Source organism: Leptopilina heterotoma, unplaced genomic scaffold (genome assembly GCF_015476425.1).
Source record: "Leptopilina heterotoma isolate Lh14 unplaced genomic scaffold, ASM1547642v1 Lhet_73, whole genome shotgun sequence".
In the NCBI taxonomy this organism is placed as follows: domain Eukaryota; kingdom Metazoa; phylum Arthropoda; class Insecta; order Hymenoptera; family Figitidae; genus Leptopilina; species Leptopilina heterotoma.
Genome location: NW_025111169.1, coordinates 787,732 through 812,764, shown reverse-complemented (window position 1 = coordinate 812,764; position 25,033 = coordinate 787,732). Strand labels below are relative to the sequence as shown.

General features: G+C 23.3%; 1 protein-coding gene across 2 annotated transcripts in view; it reads right to left on the bottom strand.

The window, feature by feature from the left end:
* LOC122510662 (beta-TrCP) overlaps positions 1-25,033 on the bottom strand; it is a 39,616-nt gene that overhangs the window by 8,911 nt on the left and 5,672 nt on the right. For both annotated transcript variants that reach the window (XM_043625458.1, XM_043625459.1), the window contains exons 2-3: positions 3,952-4,186; positions 3,463-3,649 (exon numbers count right to left, since the gene is read on the bottom strand). In XM_043625458.1, the coding sequence (XP_043481393.1) occupies positions 3,463-3,649; positions 3,952-4,186 (422 nt within the window). The remainder of the gene's footprint in view (positions 1-3,462; positions 3,650-3,951; positions 4,187-25,033) is intronic.

Sequence of the window (25,033 nt, the reverse complement as noted above, 5' to 3'; positions counted from 1 at the left end):
ATGAATAAAAATAGGGTATTTGCATTTTTCCTTTTCGTTTCAAATAACCGCGAAAGTTTTCAAACTGTTCAAAAGACTTTAAAAGCGAGTCTGAAATTCTGAATTTTGAATTTCAATTTTAATCCTGAATTTTGTATTCGTAGGTACGATTTGTGTCAAACTTTGTAAAATTGTCGTATTCAATTAGGCTATTTTAACGCACTGAAAGCAGGACTTTTCCATTCTCGGCTTCTAAAGCGAGAAGTACTGCTTTTAAACTGGGTAATATTTCAATTTGACGAATTACAATTATTACTCACTTTAAAAACGTCACATTTGCCGAGAATGGGAAAATCCTGAGTTAACGTAACCTAATTGAATACGGCAAATACAAAATTCAAGTGCATTAATCCCCCCAATACTTTTCATAACGTAGAAAATTAGGCTTGCAACAAAAATTTAATTTTGTTTTTCCCCTGACATTTACCTGATTTCCAGACAAAATTTTGACTTTTTCCCTGACCATAAAGAATATTCTCATTCACTCTCAAAATTAATAAATAAATAAATAAAAAAAAGTAAATAAATAAATATTTAATTATTTTTTTTCCGGAGGAATTAAAATTTTTCAAAACATCCAAATTTAAACCTTTTTGAAATTCAACAACTTATTAGAATATTATTATATTATAAAACATGAAGAAATCGATCACTCCGAGTCTTCGACTCGGAGTAATCCATTTCTTCATTTTTTATAATAATTAAAAATGACCGAATGATAAAATCATTATTTTATATTTTAAGAATATTGTTACTGTAACTTCTTCAAAACTATTTTCATCATTTCAATTTAATTATTATTTTCTGTAATTTTTAATTAAAATTCTTCTATAAATCAATTATTTTTAATAATTTTTGAAAAAGTTCTTTGAGAATTTTTAAATACATTTTTTTACAATTCAATTTTACGAAATTTCATCGTACTCGAAATTTCTTCAATTGTATATTAGAAAATAAAAACTTGAAATAATTTAAAAACATTCGATTAAACTTTAAAAAAAAAATTAATTCTACAAAATTGTTAGTTAAAAGTATAAAAAATTCAAATTTCTAAAAATTTTAATTTAAAACCTTTTCAAAATTCAATTATTTCTAAAAATTTATGCTTTTAATAATCAATTATCTAAAATTTTACGTGAAATTCATTTTTAAATAAATTTTTATTAAGAAAATCTACGAGATATTCATTATTTAAATACAAAAATAAATAATTTAATGAATACTTGAATGCTTCTTCAAATTGAATTCCCATAAAGAATTTTATCAACAAATTTTTAAATAATTGAATTCTTTTGACGAATTTTAATAAAATTTTTATGGAAAGTTTAGCAAGAAATTCGATTAAAATATCGTATTAAAAATAATTAAAATTCTACGACGAGTTTTATTATTTATGAAAATAATTGAATTTCTAAAAAAATTTTAATTTATAAAATAATTAAATGTTTGCGTAGAACTTTATTAAATTTTTTTTAAATAATTGAATTCTTTTAGAAAATTTTATTAAAATAGTAGATATTGAAAATCATTTAATTGAGGAAAATTTTTGAAAATAATTAAAATTTTACCAAGAATTTTATTAAAATTTTTGAAAATTCAATTTTACAAAATTTCAATTATTCGTAAATTTTTCAATTAAATATTAGAAAATAAAAACTTCAAATAATTTTTTAAAAATTCCGTAATTAAACTTTTTCAAGAAAATTAATTCCACAAAATTTGTTAGTTAAAAATATGGAAAATTCAGATTTTCAAAGATTTTAATTTGAAACCTTTTTAAAATCCAATTATTTCTAAAAAAAAATCACGCTCTAATGCTTTCAATATTTAATTATAATTTTAAATTTTAAACTGAAATCCATTTTTAAATAAATTTTCTAATCCTAAGCAAGAATTCAATTATTTTTACAAGTAATAAAATTTTTCACAAGAATTCAATTATTTTCAATATAATTTTAACTAAATCCTTCGAAAGAATTCAATGAATTTCAAAAGTTTTAATAAAATTCTTGGAAGAATTTAATTATTTTCATAAATGATACAATTTTTTTTTAGAATTATTCAATTACTTTCAATGCAATTTCAATAAAATTTCTGGAAAGAATTTAATTATTTCCAAAAGTTTTGATAAAATTCATTGTAAGAGTTCAATTATTCTCAGTGTAATTTCAATTAAATTTCTCCAAAGAATTTAATTTATTTTCAATATAATTTTAATTAAATTCTTGAAAAAAATGTGCAAGAATTCAATTATTTTCAAAATTCTAATAAAATTCTTCACAGGAATTGAATTATTACCAATATAATAATTTAAATATAATTTCTCGAAAGAATTAAATTATTTTCAATAATTTTAATAAAATTCTTAGCAAAATTTCAATTACTTTTAAAAATAAAGATTTTTATCAATAAAATTTTAAATAATTAAGTTCTTACGGAATTCAATTAAAATTGTATTCAAAATAATTGAAATTTAGGGAGAAGTTCAATTATTTATAAAAATAATTGAATCACTGCGATAAAATTTATGAAAACTTTGTAAATAATTGAATTCCTGTAAAATTTTTAACATTTATGAAAATAATTGAATTTTTGCGTAAAATTTTATCAAACTTTTTTTTAAATAATTGTATGCTTTCGAAAAATTTTGTTAAAGTAGTAGATATTAAAAATCAATGATTTGAGGAACATTTTTGAAAATAATTACAATTTTTCCAAGAATTTTATTAAAATTTTTGATAATAATTGAATTTTGGATCTAAGTTTTTTAAAATTTCTAATTAAATTGATTCAAAATTTATATTTTCCAAAATTTTACATTGAAACCTTTTGAATTTCATTTATTTATGAAAATTGTAAACGCAACTCTTTTTAAATTTAATAAATTTTGAAATATTTAAGTAAAGTTATTCATTAAATACTAGTTTTAAGTAATTTTTAATAATATTAATTAGTTCTTTGAAGAACTATAATAAAGTTGAGAATAAAGTTATTGCTTAAAAATAATTAATTTAATTCTTAATTCTTGAGAATTAAGTTATTTAAAAAGAAATTATTGTCAGAAATAAAAATTGTTCTTTTGATTCTCCAAATTGTTCTTAATTCTTTAAATTGCTCTTTTGATTCTTTAAATTGTCCTTTTCATTCTCCAAATTATGATTTGATTTCCCCAAATTATTTCCCCAAAGAATAATTTCTCTTTCTAAAAAAGAAAAAAGAGTTTAAAAAATCTCTCAACATTGACGATCAGTTAACGATCTAAACATGCGACGTTCACGCATGAATAATTGCGGCAAATTTTTCAAAGAAATTTGTTTAAATACGTGAAAATTTACAACAGTTCCACTCTCAGATTGCAAATACCCCATGTATTATTATCTCCACCAGCACACACGACATCAAAATTAAAAGGAAATTATTAACCATCCTCTCCTTTCTGCAAGTCCTCGCCATACAGAATCTGTTCGGACTTTGCGTTCTATTAATTTTTTCCAGAGCATTCCTTCACTAATGACTCTAAACCATTCTTTGCAAACAAGTTCTGCGGCACATAGTGAATCGGCGTCTAAATACGAGAGAATGCTTTCTGCTACATGGTCTAATCCTTTCTCTGCAAAAAAACAATAACAACAAAATTTTAATCATCATTTTCAATTGTATAAATTGACTGTAAAATTAAATTCTTTCTAAATTCAAATTAGTCCAATTTTTACAAATTCAATCAGTACATTCAGTTCTATTTGTAATGATTTGGTTATTTTTTGCAATCAGTACTAATTTCTACTAATTTCTATTTCAGTATAATTAGCATAATTAGTCAAATTTTACTAATTCAAATTTAGAGAATTCTATAAAAATGAAAAAAAATATTCCCTAATTAAAATAACGAAAAAAAGCATAAAAATAATTTACTTGGCAAAAGGGATATGAAGTCTCGTTGCAACATGGGTTTCAAATAAGCGTTTATGTGACCATGTTGATAGTGACACATTCTCGCTAAAAGTTGCTCCACAAAGTGCACTTGTTCTGGTTCACTCCATCTTTCAAAAAGTTTCATACAAGCTTCTCTCTCTTGACCAAACTGAAAAGAAGTTCCTGTTGGTAATTCTTTCTTTCTGGTCGTGTCATTTAACATTGTCATCGGATTCTGCAAAAATTTTAATACTCATTAGAAATTCATTCAATTCATTCAAAAGTTAAAGTAGAAAAAAAAATTCCAAATAAATAAAGAATAAATAAAAAAAATAGAAAACTAAAAAAAAAAATGGAAAAGAAAATTAAAGAAGGATTCAAGAGACAATAGAAGGAAAAATTAGTCCAACGCCATAATTTCGTACAATTTTTTTTCTAAAGACAAATTAAATTTTTGTTGTAAAGAATTTAATTTTCGATATTTTAAACTTTGAATACAAAAATGCCCCATACCTAAATAATTTTAATTCCTTTTTACCGAAATTTTCCTTATGATCTTTTTTTTCAGTTCCATAATAAAAATTCAATGCGAATGTTCGAAATGAAAAACAGTCGAGTTTTCTCTTATACACACAAAACCACAAGTAACTGAGATGGAAATCTTTTTGCTTCAAGTAACAGAGACTTCCAGCAATCAAAAGGCACAATAGAATATGTATTTCAAGGAGGGCCTGCTTTTTCTCTCTTGAAAGGATTCAAGAATAACAGCTGCTTAACGAACGGTCAAGCCGAACGAGAAAGATACCTATCAGCTTCTAACAAGAAAGTCTATCAATAAAACAATTATTACTTCTTAGTGTGCGTGAAAAGAATAATCAAAGAACCAAAAGTTCCTCCTTTTTCTTCCTCTCGATATTTTGGGGGATCCTTAAAAATCACTTGTAACAGAATTATCTCAGTCTTTCGAAATTTTTTATTCTGAATTAATATTCTACAGAAAAGATTTACTACGAATTATATTTTAGTCAAATTTTCAAATGGATTTGAAAATTTACAAAGAACTTTAAAAAATTTTGAAAACTAGCAAATATTACGCCCGGAACGTGATATTCAATTTATTATTACATATTATGCAAATTACAAAATTTTTTATTTTTAAATATGAATATTTGAATAATTTCAGATTCAAATTTTAAAAAAATTAATTTATTAACTAATTTATTAATTAATTATTCTTGTTTATTAATTTCAAAAAATTTTCGCAAGAATTCAATTAACATTCTTTTCAAGAATTCAATTATTTTTTTTTAAATAGTAAAATCTTTACAAAAATTCAATTTTTTTCAAAAAAAAAATCACGAAAGAATTCAATTATCTTTAAAAAAATTCTACGAAAGAATTCAATTTTTTCCTAAAATTTTAATAAAATTTCATGATAGAATTCAATTTTTAAAAATTTTTTAACAATATTTTTCGAAAAAATTCAATTATTTTCATAAATAATAACATTCTTCTCAAGAATTCAATTATTTTTTTTTTTTGAATAATAATATCTTTACAAAAATTCAATTACTTAAAAAAAAATTTCACGAAAGAATTCAATTTTTTTTTCTAAAATTTCAATAAATTCTTGGAAAAAATTCTATTACATTTTTATAAACAGTAAAATTCTTTGCAAAAATTCAATTATTTTTAATTACAATTTACATAAAGTTTTCATGAAACAATTCAATTTTTTTTAAATTACTTTTTAATAATATTTTTCGAAAATATTCAATTATTTTCGAAAATTTTATGACAAAATACAATTTTAAAAAAATTTTTAATAATATTTTTCGAAAAAATTCAATTATTTTCTATAATTTTGAAAAACTTTTCGAAACAATTCAATTATTCTTTTAAATAGTAAAATCTTTACAAAAATTCAATTATTTTAAAAAAAAAATTCACAAAAGAATTCAAAAAAGTCTATTACATTTTTATAAACAGTAAAATAAATTCTTTCCAAAAATTCAATTATTTTTAATACAATTTAAATAAAATTTCACGAAAGAATTCAATTTTTTTGAACTAATTTTTAATAGTATTTTCCCAAAATATTCAAATATTTTCTAAAATTTTAATAAATTCTTAAAAACAATTTAATTATATTTTTAAATAGTAAAGTTGTTTGCAAAAATTCAATTATACTTTCAAAAAAGTTTCACGAAAGAATTCCATTTTTTCCTTAATTCGTTATAATAGTCTTCAAAAGAATTCAATTAATTTCTAAAATTTTAATAAAATTCAATAATTAAATGTTTAATTTCAATTATTAACCATCACGATTATTTTAAAAACTTGAAAGAAATTGTTAATAAAATTCAATCATTTTTGAAATTTTTATTTAAAATTATTAACCAAACTCCATTAATTAAAAGAAAATCCAAAGAAATTCTTCAAAATTATTTTAAAAATTTGAAAGAAATTGTTCAGAAAATTCAATTATTTTCGAAATTTTAATTTTAAATTATTAAAGCAATTCCATTATGTAAAAAAATTCAAAGAAATTCTTCAAAAAGAATTTAATTAGAATTTTCAAAAATTTTAACAAAACTCTTTGCGAGAAATCAATTATTTTCCTGGATTTCATTTTCCTAAATAATAAAATTCTTCAAAGGAATTCTATTATTATCAAAATTTTTAGATAAATTTCTTTGCAACAATTCGGTGATTTTTAATACATTAATTTTAAAACAGGTTGAAAATATTTTAAAAAGTTAAAAAACAAAAAAGCAAACAACAATAATTGAATTTAAATTATGGAAATAATTTTGAAAAATTTTAGAGTAAATCAGAATTTTATTTAGGTTTAGGAAAAAAATTTAAATTTTGTCTAGAAATCAGGGAAAAATAAATTAAAATTTTTGTGGCAATCCTGATTCTTCTTTTCAAATATATTCATATGCAATTTCTAATTCAAAGAGACAAAAATTCTAAAATTTAAAATTTTACAAAATTACAATTCGCGAAATAAATCTTTTATGTTAAATAATTGTTCGAAGCAAGAAATTTCATAAGTCTGATTATAATTCTGTCGATTCTGTCAAATGATTTCCAAGGTATAATAATCAGACATCCCACATCTTTACTTCTTATCCACTTTTTTTTTGAAAATTTTCACTTTTTTTTTGTTTTTAAATTTTTTTTTTGGAAAAAACAAAAAAAAATTTGTTTTCAAAAACAATGTCAAAGAAGTAATAATAACTGAAGCACTCTCAGAGTTTTACCTACAATGCCACAGAGTTACAAACCGCCCGTCACATGGTGACTTCTCAGTGTAGAACGAGATGAGGGGTTCTTGACCTCAAGCTATATACACTCTTTTGTTTCTTTGTATAGTGGGCGCGTAAATGCAGTTTACTATTTACTTTTCAAAACAGTACATACAATATGCAATTGAGAAACAATAATAATTTATTCTCTCTCGAGACATTTTTCAAAACTTTCCTAAGAATCATTAAACTTATTAGACGTACATTCAACAATTAAGTTTCGAGACAAGAAGAGAATATATCCATTTTGCGAAATGAAATTAAATTATTTGCAAAATTCATAAATTTCAAAACTTCCAGCAAAATTCTAATTTATATTCTAAAAGCTTTGCTTCACGTGTCAAATAACTCATTTCCAAGTTCATAAATAACTCAAATCTGTCAGACACAATTTGTAATTTTTTTTTGTTTCTGTAAATTCTAAAAAAAACAGGTACTATTCTTCTTTTCGCTAAGTACAATGAGAATAAAAAAATTCTGAATTTTGGTGTCATTTTTGTTTGCCTCATAAATTAGGAAATTACCACGAATTCTAATACAGAACATTCAATTTTTCCTGTTTCTGACAAAATTATTTCTTTTTAAACAACTTAATTTTTGAACAACTACCATAAAATTATTTAATTATTTAACTCATAAATTATTTAATGAATAATTTTATTTTACTTAAATGTTTCAAAATTAATTGAATTTTAAAAGAGTTGCGTTTACAATTATCATACTTTGATGAACTTCAAAAGGTTTTAATTTGAAATTTTAGAAAATTTCAATTTTATGAATGAATTTAATTTGAAATTTTAAAGAACTTAGATTTTTGAAAAATTTTAATGATTCAAATTCATCTGAAAGAAATTGAATTTTTGATACAAATGATTGAAAAAATTCAATTATTTACAAAGTATAAAATTCTTCCCAGAAATTCAATTATGTTTAAATAATTAAACAAAATTCTCGTCAAAGTTTCAATTAAATTAAGAAATAATAAAATAAATTCTTCTCAAAAAGTCAATTATTTTCAAAAATTTTGCAAAAAAATATTGGCAAAATTTCAATTATTTTCAAAAAATTCCCTCAATTTAATGATTTTCAATATCTTCTGTTTTAATTAAATTTTCCAAAAGAATTCAATTGTTTAAAAAAAATTTTAATAAAATTCTACGCAAACGCATAAAACTCATCGCAGAATTTCAATTATTTTTTATACAACTTTAATTAATTTTCTGGAAAAAAGTAATTATTTTTAAAAATTTTATTAAAATTCGTCAAAAGAATTCAATTATTTAAAAATTTGTTGATAAAATTCTTTATCAGACTTTAATTTTAAAAAACATATTCAATTATTATTCAATAAATTTTTTATTTTTGTATTTAAATAATTTAATTCTGGTATAGAATTTTTTAATAAAAATTGATTTGAAAATGAATTTTAGTTAAAATTTTAGATAGTTAAAAAGACTAAATGAAAATTGAATTTTGAAGGAGTTACAAATATAATTGCAGAAATTCAATTATTTTCAATAACAATAAAATTCTTCTCAGAAATTTAATTATTTTCAAAAAATTTTAAGAAAATTCTACGCAAACATTTAATTTTTTTTCAAAAATGATAAAAATTTCAACAGGAATTCAATTATTTACAAATTTTTTATAAATTTCTTCACAATAAATCTATTATTTTCATTAATAATAAAATTCTCTTTAGATTTTCATAAATATTAAAACTCATCGCAGAATTTCAACTATTTCAATAAATTATTTTTTTGTATTTATATAATTGAATACTCATAGCATTTTCTAATAAAAATTAAATTAATAATTAATTTCAGTTAAAATTTTAGATTATAATTGAATTATGAATTTAATTTTAGTAAAACACACTTTTAAAAAATTGAATTTTTGAGAAGTTACAAATGATGGCAAAAATTCAATTATTTAATTTAAATTTAAATTTAAATTCAATTATTTCATTTAAATTATTTTAATACAATTATTTTCATAAATAATAGAACTCATCGAAGAATTTTAATTATTTTTAATACAATTTTAATCAAATTTCTCAAAAAAATGTAATATTCTTAAAAATTTTATCAAAATTCGTGGAAAAAATTCAATTTTTTAAAAATTTGTTGATAAAATTCTTCATGAGAATTTAATTTTAAGAAACATTGAATTATTCAATAAATTATTTATTTTTATATTTAAATAATTAAATTCTCGCGAAGAATTTTCTAATAAAAATTGATTTAAAAATTAATTTCAGTTAATAATGTAGATGATGTTCAAAATTAAAAAGAAATTCTTTTAAAAATTGTAATTAGGTATCTTTATAAATAATAAAATTCTTCTCCACAATTCGATATTATTTTCAAGAATTTTCTAAAAGAATTCAATTATTTAAAAAATTTTCTGATAAAATTTTACTTAAATATTTAATTACTTTTATAAATATTAAAAATTTTCCAGAAATTCAATTATTTACAAATTTTTTATAAACTTCTTCGCAATAATTCAATTATTTTTATAAATAGATAATAAAAGTCGTGTGAGATTTTCAATTATTTTTAATACAATTTTAATCGAGTTTATCGAAAAATGTAATTATTGTTAAAAATTTTATTAAAATTCGTCAACAAAATTCAATTATGTATTTAAAAATTTGTTGATGAAAGTCTTTACGAGATTATAATTTTAAATAATATTCAATTATTCAATAAATTATCTTTTTATATTTAAATAATTGAATTCTCGTTGAATTTTCTGATAAAAATTGATTTTAAAAATGAATTTCAGTTAAAATTTTTGATAATAATTGAATATTTGGATGAATTTCGTAAAATTTAATTGTAAACAAATGGATTTGAAAATTGACAAAGAACTTTTTCGAAAATTATTAAAAATAATTGGTAATTGATTTAAAGATGAATTTTGGTTAAAAATTCTAGAAAATAATAATTGAATAGAAATAATGAAAATAATATTATAAAACATGAAGACGCGGAGTTGTCGATATCTTCATGTTTTATATCAATATTCTTTGAATCCTTTGAATCAAACAAAATTTTTTTCCATATCACAATTTTGATAAATAAAAAAGAAAATGAGTTTAATGATCCGATACAATTTTAATCGAATTGTCTCGGTAAAAATTCCAAATTCGCTAACTTTTTATCTGTTTAAATACAATGAACTTTTTTTCCTCAAACATTTAATGGAGATAAAGTTTTTTTTTTCTTCTTTTTTTGTGAAATAAAGAAAATTTATTTCTTTATTTCAGGTTTTCAAATACATTTATAAATTACATATTATCAGTATACGTGTTAGATTAAAAAGACATGCAATTCATCGATTTAATTTTGCTTTTATTTGCCTGAGGTGTAAACGAATAAAATGTGACTCAGAGAGGTGAAACAAATTGTGTGAGTGTTTGTTTCTTGTGTGTGACTCATTTCTCAATACATACACATTATCTTTTTTTTTTTAACAAATGACACTGTTTAATTTTTCCTTTAACATTCTATTTTAGTATTGCCCTTTCAAATGCTCAATAAGAGAAACTATAATTTACAAATAAAGAAAACAATACTCACAAAAATCAAACTGTAAATTAAAAAAAAAAAATACACATACAAAAAAAATACTATTCTTTTAAGAATATTTAAAAATTCTAAACTGGGGGTTGATTTTTTTTACGCAAAAACCAATTTTACATCTGGAAAAAGTTTATTGTTTGATTCAAAGATTTTTTGATCGTAATTTCTTTGTTTTATTTTATTTTTTGTTGGCGTAAATCAAGTACCTACGTTTTTTCATCGAGAAAAATTTGAATGAAAAAACGGATTGATTTCTTTTTTTGTTTTTGATAAAATAGTCGTAACTACTAAACAATAAAAGTCAGTCAAAAGAAGTGTGACCCAATTTTGAAAGTTCAATAAAATAACGAAACTAATATTGCAAAATCGTCAATAAATCAGAAATTAAATTCCAATATGATTAGGCACACACAGGTGAATATGTCAATATATCGAATTAAGATTGTCAACTTGTCGAGACCAGTGTGGAAAGTTTCAGTCCATAGCAAGAAACAAGTTCACGCTTAATTCCAGCCGAAACGGAGCGAGCAAAGTAAAATTAGGTAACGGTTTCTTGGGGCTTTAATAGTAAAAAGAAGACAAAGTGCAGTCAATCTAAAAGAAGTCCGTGGCAAAGAGGAAAGCAAGCATGTAGAAATAAATGAGGAAACTTCTTTCACCGGATAAATACTGTTAAGGGGACATTCCAGTTCAAAACAGGCAAAAAGAAGGCTTTTTTAGTGTATATTATTAAAATAACTATGACATTTATTTAAAAAATATCTTTTACATGTAATAAATAATTTATTTAAGAATTTGTAAAAAAAAAAATTTTTCATTTTTATTTCAAAATGGCGGCGATATACGCCATTTTCGAAAATGCCCATTTTCGGTGGTACGATCGATTCCAAACTTTCTAAAACAGATAAAACCAAAAACGAAGTCACATTCTCTTCGTTAGATATTTCTTTAGGGGTGGAACCTCAAAAAAGTGGAATTTTCTTCCCCCCCTTTTTTTAGAGTACTTTTTCCCCAAAATATTAAAAAAAAAAGTGTTTTTATTCAGAATTTCTCTTATAAAAAAAAGGGGGGGAAGAAAATTCCACTTTTTTGAGGTTCCACCCCTAAATAAATATCTAACGAAGAGAATGTCACTTCGTGTTTGGTTTTATCTGTTTTAGAAAGTTTGGAATCGATCGTACCACCGAAAATGGGCATTTTCGAAAATGGCGTATATCGCCGCCATTTTGAAATAAAAATGAAAAATTTTTTTTTTACAAATTCTTAAATAAATTATTTATTACATGTAAAAGAAATTTTTTAAATAAATGTCATAGTTATTTTAATAATATACAATAAAAAAGCCTTCTTTTTGCCTGTTTTGAACTGGAATGTCCCCTTAATGGCAAGTCCGTTAATAGTTTCCAACAGAAAAGTGCCATATCAATGTTGATTCGACGAAAATAACAGTAACAAAACTCTTCTCGCGGATGTATTTATAAAAATCTCATTTTTTCTCTACTCAAACTTTTTATAATCTCCTTTTTTTTTGTTACTTAGACACTTTTTTTCAAAAATCAATATTTACCCATCACAACTTAATTAATATCCAATTTTATATCCATTTTCATAATTATATTTTTATAGATCGCTTATACATCGTATATACTACATATTTTATCTCCGACCTAGAAATTTTCTTTCTTTCTTAATTTAATTATTAAATTTTTAAATTTTAATTACCCGTCCCATATTTTTTATAAAACGTTCCCGTATAAAATATCTTCTATCATTTTTTTTTTCTAATTCCACAACTGTAATTACTTTCAGACTTTAATTATTACCGGGTATGCTAAATAATTTCATTAAAAAATAATTCTACAAACCTAAAACAATTTCTGTAATTATACTTTAACGTCGTTAGAAGAAAAACCCGTGTACATAGTATCTTATTCCACTACTTGAAATTATATATCCATTACACTCTATTATTCCAAATGGATTTCTGGAAATTTATATATATACTCTATTTTTAAAACAACACGACATGTATGCAGAATTTAAAAATAAGATTTACCGTTTTAATTTCTGAATGTTCTAAATACTTGCTGTAATAACGTATACTATATTTAAAAATATTGTAGGTACTATAAATGCTGTACGATTAAAAATTTTATAATATTAAAAATATTATACTATTAAAAATTTTATACTCGCGCACAAATAAAATTATGGGTTATTATTTTAACAGCGAAATGTATTAATAATGCAACAGTTTAAGGAAGAATCAAACAGACCATCGAATCTTTATATCACGACAAAAATTTCTACCATTTTCCAAAAAAACGGTCAAAAATTAAAAAAGTGTCATTTTTGTCAAACTTCAAAGCCAAAAAACTTCATGAAGACCACGCTAACTTTCAAAATTATAAATTAACGAATTGTTTATTTAGCATCAAATTGCAACAAATTGATACCAAAAATGTGTATCAAATCACAAAATATACTAAATTTTTGGTACCAATTTGATACTTTTAAGAAAACTGTGCAAGCTTTCACCAAAACCAAAACATAAAATTTCAATAAATTAACTGATTGCCAGTTTCAGTTTCATAATTTATTCTTGTATGTTAATAAAATATAAAATGGTGACATTAGACTAACTTTTGTTTTGACTATCCATCAGATTCTTCCTTATTCCATATCAAGAATTAAAATAAACCATCAAAGCATAATTTTTTCAAAACAATTACGATTAATTCGGTTTTGAATTTAGAATCCAATTTTCGTCGCATAGAAAAAAAATTAATCCATACTAATTTCAATCTTTTCTTACGTAAATCTAACCTTCAACGCTTTCTTATATACTGTACTATTAAAAATATTAAACCATTAAAAATATAATAATTCTATACTAAAACCGTACTATACCATTAAAAATTTCCTATTTAAAATATTCCACCATTAAAAGTATATATACTATTTAAAAGTATTCTACTATTCAAAACAATTTTAATTGAATTGTCACCAAATTTTTCTGCATAGAAAATAGAGTTGCTTTATAATGATTTTAACGCGATATTATTTAATCCATTTAAATTGCAATCGCACGTACACCTCTAAGGAAAATTAATGTAAAGTGATTTAAAACAAGGTCCGTTGCATAAAGTTTGTCTTGTTAATCACTGACAAATAGAGCAATAAATTATCACCGTTCAGATAAAGAATAATATGTTTTAAAAGTTGGCCGAGCCACATTCCCACAAAAATTAATATTTCATCTATATAAATCTGTCGAAAAAATTTATACGAATAATTATCGATTAATGAATAAATCAATTACTTGACTATTGTGAAATAAATATTTATAGGTTTAACACTCTAAAAAGTAAATCTTACTTTCAATCCATTCTTGACTAAAACATTAACTATTTTTGACCGAATTTTAATATCCCTAAAGTTAGCCTCTACTCTCAACGTCAAAAACTATTATTTTGGGTTTTTAGAGATGAAAATGTTACTAATTTCACTTTTTTTATTCACCTAGCGAGTTAAAAAGATGATCCGGGGTTTTTTTTAACCTAAAATTGATTAGTTAAGTATACAGCAATGCATTTATTTGGTTCCGCAAAAATTTGGTTCAATTTTTTTTTAGATCCCTTTCTTCAGAGCACGTCACTTGCTATTGTTATTAACATTATTACCATTATTATTTTATTATTATTATTATTATCTTTGTTACTATTATTATCTTTTTTATTATCATCATTATCATTAAAGTTCATCACACCATCTAATACTATTTCTATTTTCTCCTTTATCAGTAAATGAAAATTTCCAATCTCTTCAATAATTTTAACATAAAATTCTCCTCTTTAAACATTATTTCTATGCATATTTCTCAATATTCAAGGCTTTCTATAAAAGAGAATTTACAAACATATCGATTCCAAGAAAAATTGAAAAAAGAAACCTTCATATAATAAAAGGAAACCATTAGTTAAAAGTTAAAATTAAATAAGTGTTAAAAATTTCAATGACAATGTGATTTAAAAATAACTATATCTTTGATGTTAACAATATTTTCCAGTGAGTGTGTGACGCCTAATGATGCGCGGCGCTTGAAGAAAGAAAACAAGAAAAACAACACCATGAAAATTCGTTCTTGTACAAAGCGAATAAAAATTAACAAAAAAAAAAAAATAAAATATTAAAAGACCTAAAAAACTATTAACAAATAATAAAAAAATACAACAAATAAAAAAGAGATAAAAATAGAAGTAAAAAATATTAAAAAATAAATGAAAACAAACTAACAAAAGAATATTAAAAAGAACAGAAGTATTAAGTTAATAATTGTAGAATCCTTGCTGGCGAATAAACGGTGTGAAATCGATTACTATGTTTAATATTTGTCCAAGGTATAAATTATTTTTTAAAAAATATTTTCACATCGCACGTAGGTATATATAGAAATGCTATTTACTGGAGATTAATCTATAAGTAAAGTTCAGCCAGGAAACAAGTTTGCTCTTTCCAATATAACGTTTGGTGCTCTTTCACTTTCGTGGATGTTCTTTCAAAGGGATATTATAACGGTGCGCGCACGCTTTCTTAGGCAATCACCGAAATCACTTGACTCATTGCAAGAGTCATTGTGAATGATCGTGTGATTTTCTGGTTTTGTCCTCCTTTTCCTTACATAACCAACAATATTCCTCCTTTTCAACATGTATATTCATAGTTATTTATTTCACATCAAGTGAACTTTAAAAGTTATTTTTAAAATTCAATTCAGAATTCCATTATCAATCATTCTAAAACCAAGATAACAATTCTAATATAATACTAACATTTTAATAGTTTTCCAGAAATATTTGTCACGATACAACCGAATTTCGACTATGACTCAATTGCAAATAAATGCATTGCTTTCCATACAGTTTTAACCAGACATTTTTCGGATAATTTTTTCAACCAAAAAATTAGTTTGGTTGTCCTGACCTGTGGCAACCCTAAAATATAATAATTGTTACTATTTTTATTATTATTATTGCATAACATATCATCACTATGCTATAATTAACACATGATTAAATTAAATTGACTAATAAAACCCATGCACTTTGTGGGATAAAACATAAAAATCCGACCTTAATCCCTCTAACGGTTTCTATAAATATAATTCCCAACAACGTTAGAATATAATTTTCTCTAAAACCTATAATTGTTTGCAAAGGCATAAACTATAATCGCCTTCTAATTAAAAAAGATTTCTAATTTTTGAGATAACCTGCATATAAAAATAGGTGTTTTATGTAATAGAGCTCCGATATATATTATTATAGAAAGTGTAATGGAAACTCTCCGCAAACTTTAATATTCGAATGTTGTTGTGTGTAGTAGGTATATACAAAATGATCATAAAATAGTTTTACAACTATTGGCTCAATACTGTGGGAACTTCTTCTCAACAAAAATAAATAAAATAAATTCACAAGAAATTCAAATGTCACTTCCCCCCTCTCAATGTTGTAGTTGATGTTGAACTACAAGAGATGAAAAAAATTATCCTCTTAACAGTGTAGTCTCTGTCTCTATTAAATGTAATCCATCATTATAGAAACAGGTTTCAAATACGTTTATTTAGTATTTTTTTTTTATCATCACCAATCACTTGATGAAGATAAAATCACAGGATAATTACACGGGGTAATTAAAAACCTAAATGGAAAATATCGAATTTCCTTTTTGCATTAGCATTACCCATTTAGTTATTGTTACTAAGGGTAGAAAGTAAAGTTATAGTTTTTCTGCAGATATCAATTTGCCATCCTTAGAAAAAGAATAAATAAATAAAATTTATAAAATTTATAAAATTTATAAAATAACGAAAACTAACCCAATTTCGCAAAATCCAACCAAAGAATCTACAAAAATGAGAAGAGAGTCTTTCTCTCCGTCTCTTATTCCATAAATCACGACCACATTAATCCGACAAAAGAAACATATAATGGAGCAACTAACCTATTGTGAATAATGTAACATGGTGACGAAAATTTATAGTTTCTCTTTATCTGCTAGGATCATTGATTACGTTGAATGGTGCTAATGATCTTTTAGTCAAAATAACAAAAAGCGATAACACATCAAGAAGGATTATGAGTGACGAATGTGTCAGAGAATATAATGTACACGTCGTTTTTTTTACAAGCCATGTTCTTATTACGAAATAAATATCATTTCAATATATCGAGATTAGAACTTCAGGAACTTTTCAAAAAAATCAAAAGGAAACATTTGATGTGCGAGCATTCATGTAAATTAAGACCCACTTTGAGGCCAATTATACTAATTTAGTGAAAGTGGATTTTGATATACAAAAAAAAAATGAGCCGAAAAAGAGAGGAACAAGCCACGTCATTTACGATATTATAATTTTTAATTTAAACACACAGTGATATTCATGACCCTCTTTAACAAAGCTTATACAATTTGTAGTCTGGATCTGTTAATTCCTGATAACTCAATTAGAAGCATTTATTAGCATATCGTTAATCTTCAAACAAGGAATAAAAAAAAGTATTTTTTTCTATTGTCGTCAACTTCATCTATTCATCGAATCCTTTACTTTTTACCCTTTTTACTTGCATTTAGCGTCGACGCTAACTTGAGATTACTGTTTTTACATTCCTGAAGTTGGCGTCGACTCTGAGCATCGAAAACGCAACTTTTTTTTTCACGAGATCGAAAAAAGTAAACAGTTGTTCCAGTGCTTTTAGATTAAAAACGGTTTTTTAATTCCCAAAATGAATAAAAGAAGCGAAATTAAAGGTTCTATTTTAGAGAAAATCAAGAACTCAAAAATATTTTCCGAATTATTAATTTCACTTCAATAATAATTCGTAAACATTTTTCCAAAATCTGATTTTGAAAATACCGAGGAGAATAATTAATACACTTGTATAAAGAAATTAATTGCGGAATAAAATAGAGAAAAAAAAATACCAAGTCGAAGAGATCCTGAACTTCCTTCTTCATTTCAAACCGTTTCTTCTTCCTGATCGATCAATGGAAAAACCTTGACAACATTAAATATTTGGAAACTTATATTCAGAGGACGAATTCTAACCTTAAGACAGAAACCTTGACTACTCGATCACTTGATGAAATTTGTGTTCCTTTAAAAATACATTTATAGTGTTAAAAAAAACACAACAACAAAAATACACACAATAAAAAAAATCCCCACAACAAAATAAAAAAATAGTTTTAAATTACAGAAATCGTAATTTCGAATAACCTTTCCCAACCTAAAGGCAATAATTCACAGTAAACAATGCAAAAAAAAAAAAATAAAAATTTATATCAAATTTCCTTGTAAGTAAATAAAAATCGATAAAAATAATAAAAAATTTCCGAAAAATATTTCCACTCAAAAAAATAATAACACTTGTCAAGGTAGGTTTCATTTTGCGTTTAGACCACTTACCCGCACGAAAGCAAGATACTTTTGTAATCTACCTGCCAGAAAGTCAATAACACTGAGAGAAGATGCCAAGAACGGCTTTAATCTCGACAGTAGAAAGCGTGAAGAAGCCAAGAGTTCCAAACTTTCGATAACAATGCTCGAGTATAACAAAAAAAAAATCATGTTTTAAACAGGAAACAAAACTCCTGACGATCAAAGCAGATCTTTGAAAAGTCATTCATCGGACACTGAATAAAGTGAATACATTTTTTCCCCCTTATACTCAATTTTTGCAAGTCATCATTTTTATTAAAAATCTAATCCCAAAAATTCAAGAGAAGAGGAAAATAAAAGCCCAATAACTAATTATTCTAACTTCCAACTTATTTAAAATTCTAATGATTGTGATTCACCATTGTTTCTGAAATCTCTTTGTGTGTTAAAAAATACTACACCATCATAATGTCCCTGAAGTTAGTGTCGAAAACTATTCCTTGGGGTTTTTAAAGTTTTTGTGGTTTTTAGTGACAAAAATAATCCTAATTTTACTGTTTTCTTTCACTTCGAATTCACAGCTTTTGCTGATTATCAAATTGAGACAAAAAGCGAATCAAAAGTGTTGCGATGCAACATTTGATTGATTCGTTTGTCTCAATTTGACACCTTTAGAAAAACCTATCCACAGTTTCAACTCACCCTTAAAAAAATTATTTAAAATTTTAGGCTTCACAGAAAGAAAATCCTTCTCGACATTTATCGTCGAACCTAACTTCAGAGAGCTGAAACCAAGATTTATTTTCCAGTGTAGGTGGATCGAAACTAAACAGAAGATTAAGCATCACAACTCTTAAACGGAATTACGTCAATTTTCTCTACAATTAATCATCAATACACAAAAGTGGGAGAAAATATTAACAAAAAAAAATTATTTATTCACAATTTATTAATTAAAAATGACCGAGTCCTGTTGTATATAAAGCAACTTGTATAATATAATAATCGCTATAAATAAGAGGCAAAGCGAGTGTAGGCGAATTGCAAGTCGTGGGAGAAAATATTGCAGTACAGAATTTATTCTCTTTCTTGCACGCACCATATTCTTTTTTTTTTGACAAAACATTCGGTGTGAAACTTGGAAACAAAAAAAAATCCCCCATTCAAGAAATAAGGTCATTTCACGAGGCTTTTAAGCAAAAAAAAAGAGACAAGAGAAGGGCATCCACGATAATAAGAAAGAACAAGAAGCCAACAAATCAAAACCTTGAAGCTATAATACTTTTGACGTGTTTCACTATAAAAATCTGGTTCTTTCATTCCGAAACCAATCGATAGAATTTTTTTTCCCCCTCTTCATTGTTAAATTTATAATATTAATTCCTCGAAATGTCTACCATAAGATGCATGAATAAATATTTTCTATTGTTTCGAATCTACTTCGCCGAATTTCATTTAATATAAACGTCCCTGAAGTTAGCGTCGACGCTCAGAGTTGAAATCTATATTTTTGGGGTTTTTGGAGATGAAAATGTCACTAATTTCACCTTGATAGTTAAAAATAAATTTAATACACTTTTTTTTAAACTCAAACCTAAAAAAAATTGTTTTATTTCTTTAATTTTTGCGAAAAAAAACATTTATGTTGACGCTGAACATTGTAATTTTTATTCAAATTCTTTAATCAGGGTTGCCACAAAAACTTAACTTTGTTTTTCCCTGATTTCCAGACAGAAATTTCACTTTTTCCCTGACCTTAAAAAATATTCTAATTTTACGAAATTTCGATTATTCGAAAATTCTTCATTTAAAAATAGATATTAGAAAATAAAAACTTCTAATAATTTCAAAAAGAAATTCAAATAAAATTTTTCGACAAAATTAGTTTCACAGAATTTTTAATTTAAAAGTATAAAAAATTCAGATTTTCCAAGATTTTAATTTAAAACCATTCAAAATTCAATTATTTCTAAAAATTCACGCTATAATGCGTTAAGTATTCAGTTATTATCTAAAATTTTAACCGAAATTCTTTTTTAAATAAATTTTTATTAGAAAATTCTACAAGAATTCAATTATTTAAATACAAAAATAAATAATTTATTGAATAATTGAATGTTTCTTAAAATTCAATTTTTATGAAGAATTTTAATAACAACATTTGAAAATAATTATAATTTCTTTTAAGGAATTTAGTTAAAATTTTTAAAAAATTTATTAAATTAAAGAATTTTATCAGATTTTTTTAAAAATAATTGAAAACTTTTGAAAAATCTTATTAAAATTTTTAAAAATAATTGAATTTATGAGAAGAATATAAATAATTAATTTATGAAAATAATTGCATTCATGCATAGAATTTTATAAAATTTTGTTTAAATAATTGAAGTTTTGTCAAGAATTTTATTGAAATTTGAAATTTTTGAAAATAATTGATTTCTTGAGTAGAAGTTCGCTATTAAAAATAACTTAACTCCAGACAAGAATTTTTCAAAAATTTTGAAAATAATTTAATTTCTGCAAAGTATTTTATTAATTTCCAAAACAATTGATTTCTTGTGATAAATTTTGATATTTATCAAAATAATTGAATTTTCGAAAAGAATTTTATAAAAATTCCTTAAAATAATTGAATTTTCGAAAAGAATTTTATTAAAATTCCTTAAAATAATTGAATTTTGAAAAAGAATTTTCTTACTTACTAAAATAATTGAATTCTTTTGCAGAATGACTTAAAAATTTTTTGAAAATAATTGATTTTCTACGACGAATTAAAAATTATTTATGAAAATAATTAAATTATTGCAACGAATTTTAATTTTTTATTGAATAATTGAATATTTCTTAAAATTAAATTCTTTCGTCCAGTTTTAATAAAATTTTTAAGAATAATTGCATTTTTCGAAAAATTTATTTAAAATTGTATTAAAAATATTTGAAATTCTGCGATGAAAATAATTGAATTCTTACAAGAAATTTTTTTCTTTATGAAAATAATTGAATATTTTCGTAGAATTTTATGAAAAATTTTTTCAATAATTAAATTTTGTGTTAAATTTTATGAAAATAATGGATATTAGGTAAATATTATTGAATTGCGAAAAACTTTTGAAAATAATTGAAATTTTGCAAAGAATTTTATTTAAATTTTTAAAAATAATTAAATATTTTGCGAATAATTTTTCTATTTATAAAGATAACTGAATTTTTTTACGTTCAGTTAAATTTATATATTTATTATTTTTTATTTTTATATTCGTTAAATTTTTTTGAAAATAATTGAATTCTTTTGATGAATATTGTTATTTATGAATAAATAATTCAATTTTGCAAAGAGTTTTATTAAAAATTCATAAAAATAATTGAATTTCATTGGTGAATTTTGTTATTTAAAAAAATAAATGTGTTAAAACTTTCGAAATAATTAAATGATTTTAAAAAAATTTTTGTCAAAAATAGAAAAAATTTGAAGGTTTTAATTTCTATTAGAATTCATGGTAACTTCATGGCAAACAAAAAAGACACAAAAATTCAAAATTTTCTTATAAATTCTAAAAATTTAATTTTTTCCAGTACTTTTAATAAAAATTCCTGACTTTTCCCTGATTTCCCTGACGAATTTTACTCGAAATGATTTAAATTGATAGAAAAATGCAATTTTCTTTAAATATTGTAATCGATTTTCTTTAATTTATCTTAAGGATGCCCCGGAAGTTACACTAACTTCAGGGACAACTTTAATTGTTTCTCACATTGACGCTAAAATAATAAACAAAAGATCTTCATAAAGAGATAATTTGCAAACGAAACGAAAAGTTAAAACCACCAAGTGTTACAAAAGAATCTAATGAGAAAATTACACTTATTGACCAAGTAAACATCATCATATATACAATCGAATTAAAGAATCTAATTTTCACTCTTATTTGATACAATATAAATATAGAATAAAAAGTAGATTAAAATGATTTAATATATAGCTATTACAATATTGTATAATATAGCAGCAGCATATTTCCTGTATGATTATAAATTGTTCTGTTACGCGAAGCGTGATAAATGGTTATTGAGATTTGCACTGCAGCAGAAAGTAACATATGTGTAACTCTCGCACTCTTACTATCTTAACTTATGCCAATATTTCACGATTCGAAGGCGAGAGTCGTAAAAGAATAATAGAAAATTTTTTCCCTTTTTAAGAAAATCTTTTTTTTTCTCAAGAAAAAGATTTAAATTGATTGTAAACAATTTACTTCAAGTGTTGCAACATGTGCGGCAAATTTATAACATAACCTTATAGTTGATTTTAAAATTCATTTCAATTATTTTTAAGGCATTTATTCATGTCAAAAATTGGAAATTTAATTAAGGAAGAATCTAATGGATCAAAATAAATCATAATTAATTTATGAATTATGGCGAAAAGTCATCCACTAGACCACACTATACTTTCAAGAATTGTAATAAAACGATCAAAAGAATACACAAATAAAACAAAAAGAAACAATAAAACATAAAAAAAACATAAATATGGCTTACAAATATTTAAAGATACATTATTATTTAATGATAATATTCAACTATTGTAATAAAATATTCATTATATTAAAAGTATACAAGTAAAGACACTACTGGCTTTAGAAAATGCTGATTTGTATATATTTAAAACGCAAATGTCATACTATGCATATAGTATTTTTTTTTATTGCAATTTTTATGATTGTTGGGTCATTGGCTGGAAAACTACATTGCTAATTACAAATGAAAGGCCATGCTTTGTCGTAAATAAGACACACGACAAAGCTCTAACGGAATGTTAAGCAGCTTTGTCTAGATCGCACCTTATACTCATTGCCAAGAAAATACGGTTAAAGCATCTTTGTTTCTCGTTTCAGTTTACAAGATCGTATTTTCAATTCAATAGAAATTGCATTTATTTTTAACACAATTCATTTCAGAAATGATTCACCTATTTTTAAAACAATTCATTTCCATAAATTAATCATTTATTTTTAGAACAATTCATTTCTCAATTAATCAGTTAATGGTAGAAGAATTCATTTCTAAATTAATCATTTATTTTTAGAACAATTCATTTATCAAAAAGAATCGCATCTATTTTTAAACAATTACTTTAAAAAAAAATCATCTATTTTTAAACAATTACTTTCAAAAAGAATCATCTATTTTTAAACACTTCATTCCAAAAAGAATCATTTATTTTTAAACACTTATTCATTCCAAAAATAAATCATCAATTTTATATTCAAATTAATTCAAAACAATGTCAAAAATAAACTCCTTAGTGAAAATAGAAAAGCTTTCTTCAAAGGAAGCAAAAACAATTATACAATAAATCAAAAAAGCAAAAACTGTCAAATTAAAATCAGGTTCAAAAACTGTACGGACATAAGTTTAGATAATCCTTAAACAGAAATGGAATCAGTTCATCTCAACGTTCAGAACTTTATAGGAAAATAACTGCAAACATACTCCATCAGATTACTAACCCAAACCAAAAATGAAAAAAAGTGCGAGAAAATAGACAACAAAAACCTAAAAGTATTGTTTAAAATTTTTTCTCGTACTTAAAAAATTATTACTATTCTCTTTGAGAGTAAATTGCACCTCTTTTCAACAACTTCAATTGTATCGCGATAAAGTAAGTTATTTACTGTTTTGCTTTCGAGTATTCCCACAGTATTTGAAGTTTTAAAACTCCCATAACACTTAAACTCTTATGAGCAACTTGGCAATACTTGAGGAGTCATTAGTTTTGTTCAATGGCTCCAATACATTATGTATATTTATCTCTCGTAAGCCTTATACAGGGTTGTCACAAAAATTTAATTTTCTTTTTCCCTGATTTCCAGACAAAATTTTCAATTTTTACCTGACCCAAAAGAATATTCAGATTAAGTCGAAAAATTATTAGATACACAAAAAAAGTGTTCTCTTATGTTTATTTAATTTAATTGTAAAATTATTCGAAAACATCAATATTATTGTAAAACATGTAAATGACCGAGTAAAGTAAAAAAAAATAATAAAAAAGTAATATATATTTTATACAATAAGAATATAATATTTAATTCTGTAAAAATTTATATTCAGTAAGTAAGTTCATCAAAATTATTTTTATCATTTCAATTCAAGTATTATTTTCTAGAATTTTTAAATAAAATTCTTCTTCACTCTCTAAATTTGAATTAGTAAAAAAGTTCACTAATTTGAATTAGTGACTGACTTTTTGCTTTTAAATTAGTAAATTTTAATAATAAATAGTTATTTCTACTAATTTATTAGTAAACTTTACTAATTCAAAAGCAAAAATTTAGACATTAATTCAAATTAGTAAAACTTTTTTACAAATTCAAATTTGGAGAGTCTAATAAAATTCTACGCAAATATTTAATTATTTTCATAAATAATATAAATTCCAAAGAAATTCAATTATTTACAAATTTATTACACCTAAATTTCTTTGCAGTAATTTAATTATTTTCATAAATAATAAAATTCTTTTTAGGATTTCAGTTATTTCCGCATTAATAATAAAACTCATTATAGAATTACATATTTAAATTATTTTTAATACAATTTTAATCGAATTTAAAGTTAAATTTATTAAAAATTCAGATTTTCAAAGATTTTAACTTGAAAAACCTTTTCAAAATTCAATTTTATTATATCTAAGAATTCATTAAATATTTCATTTAAAAATGAGTTTTTAA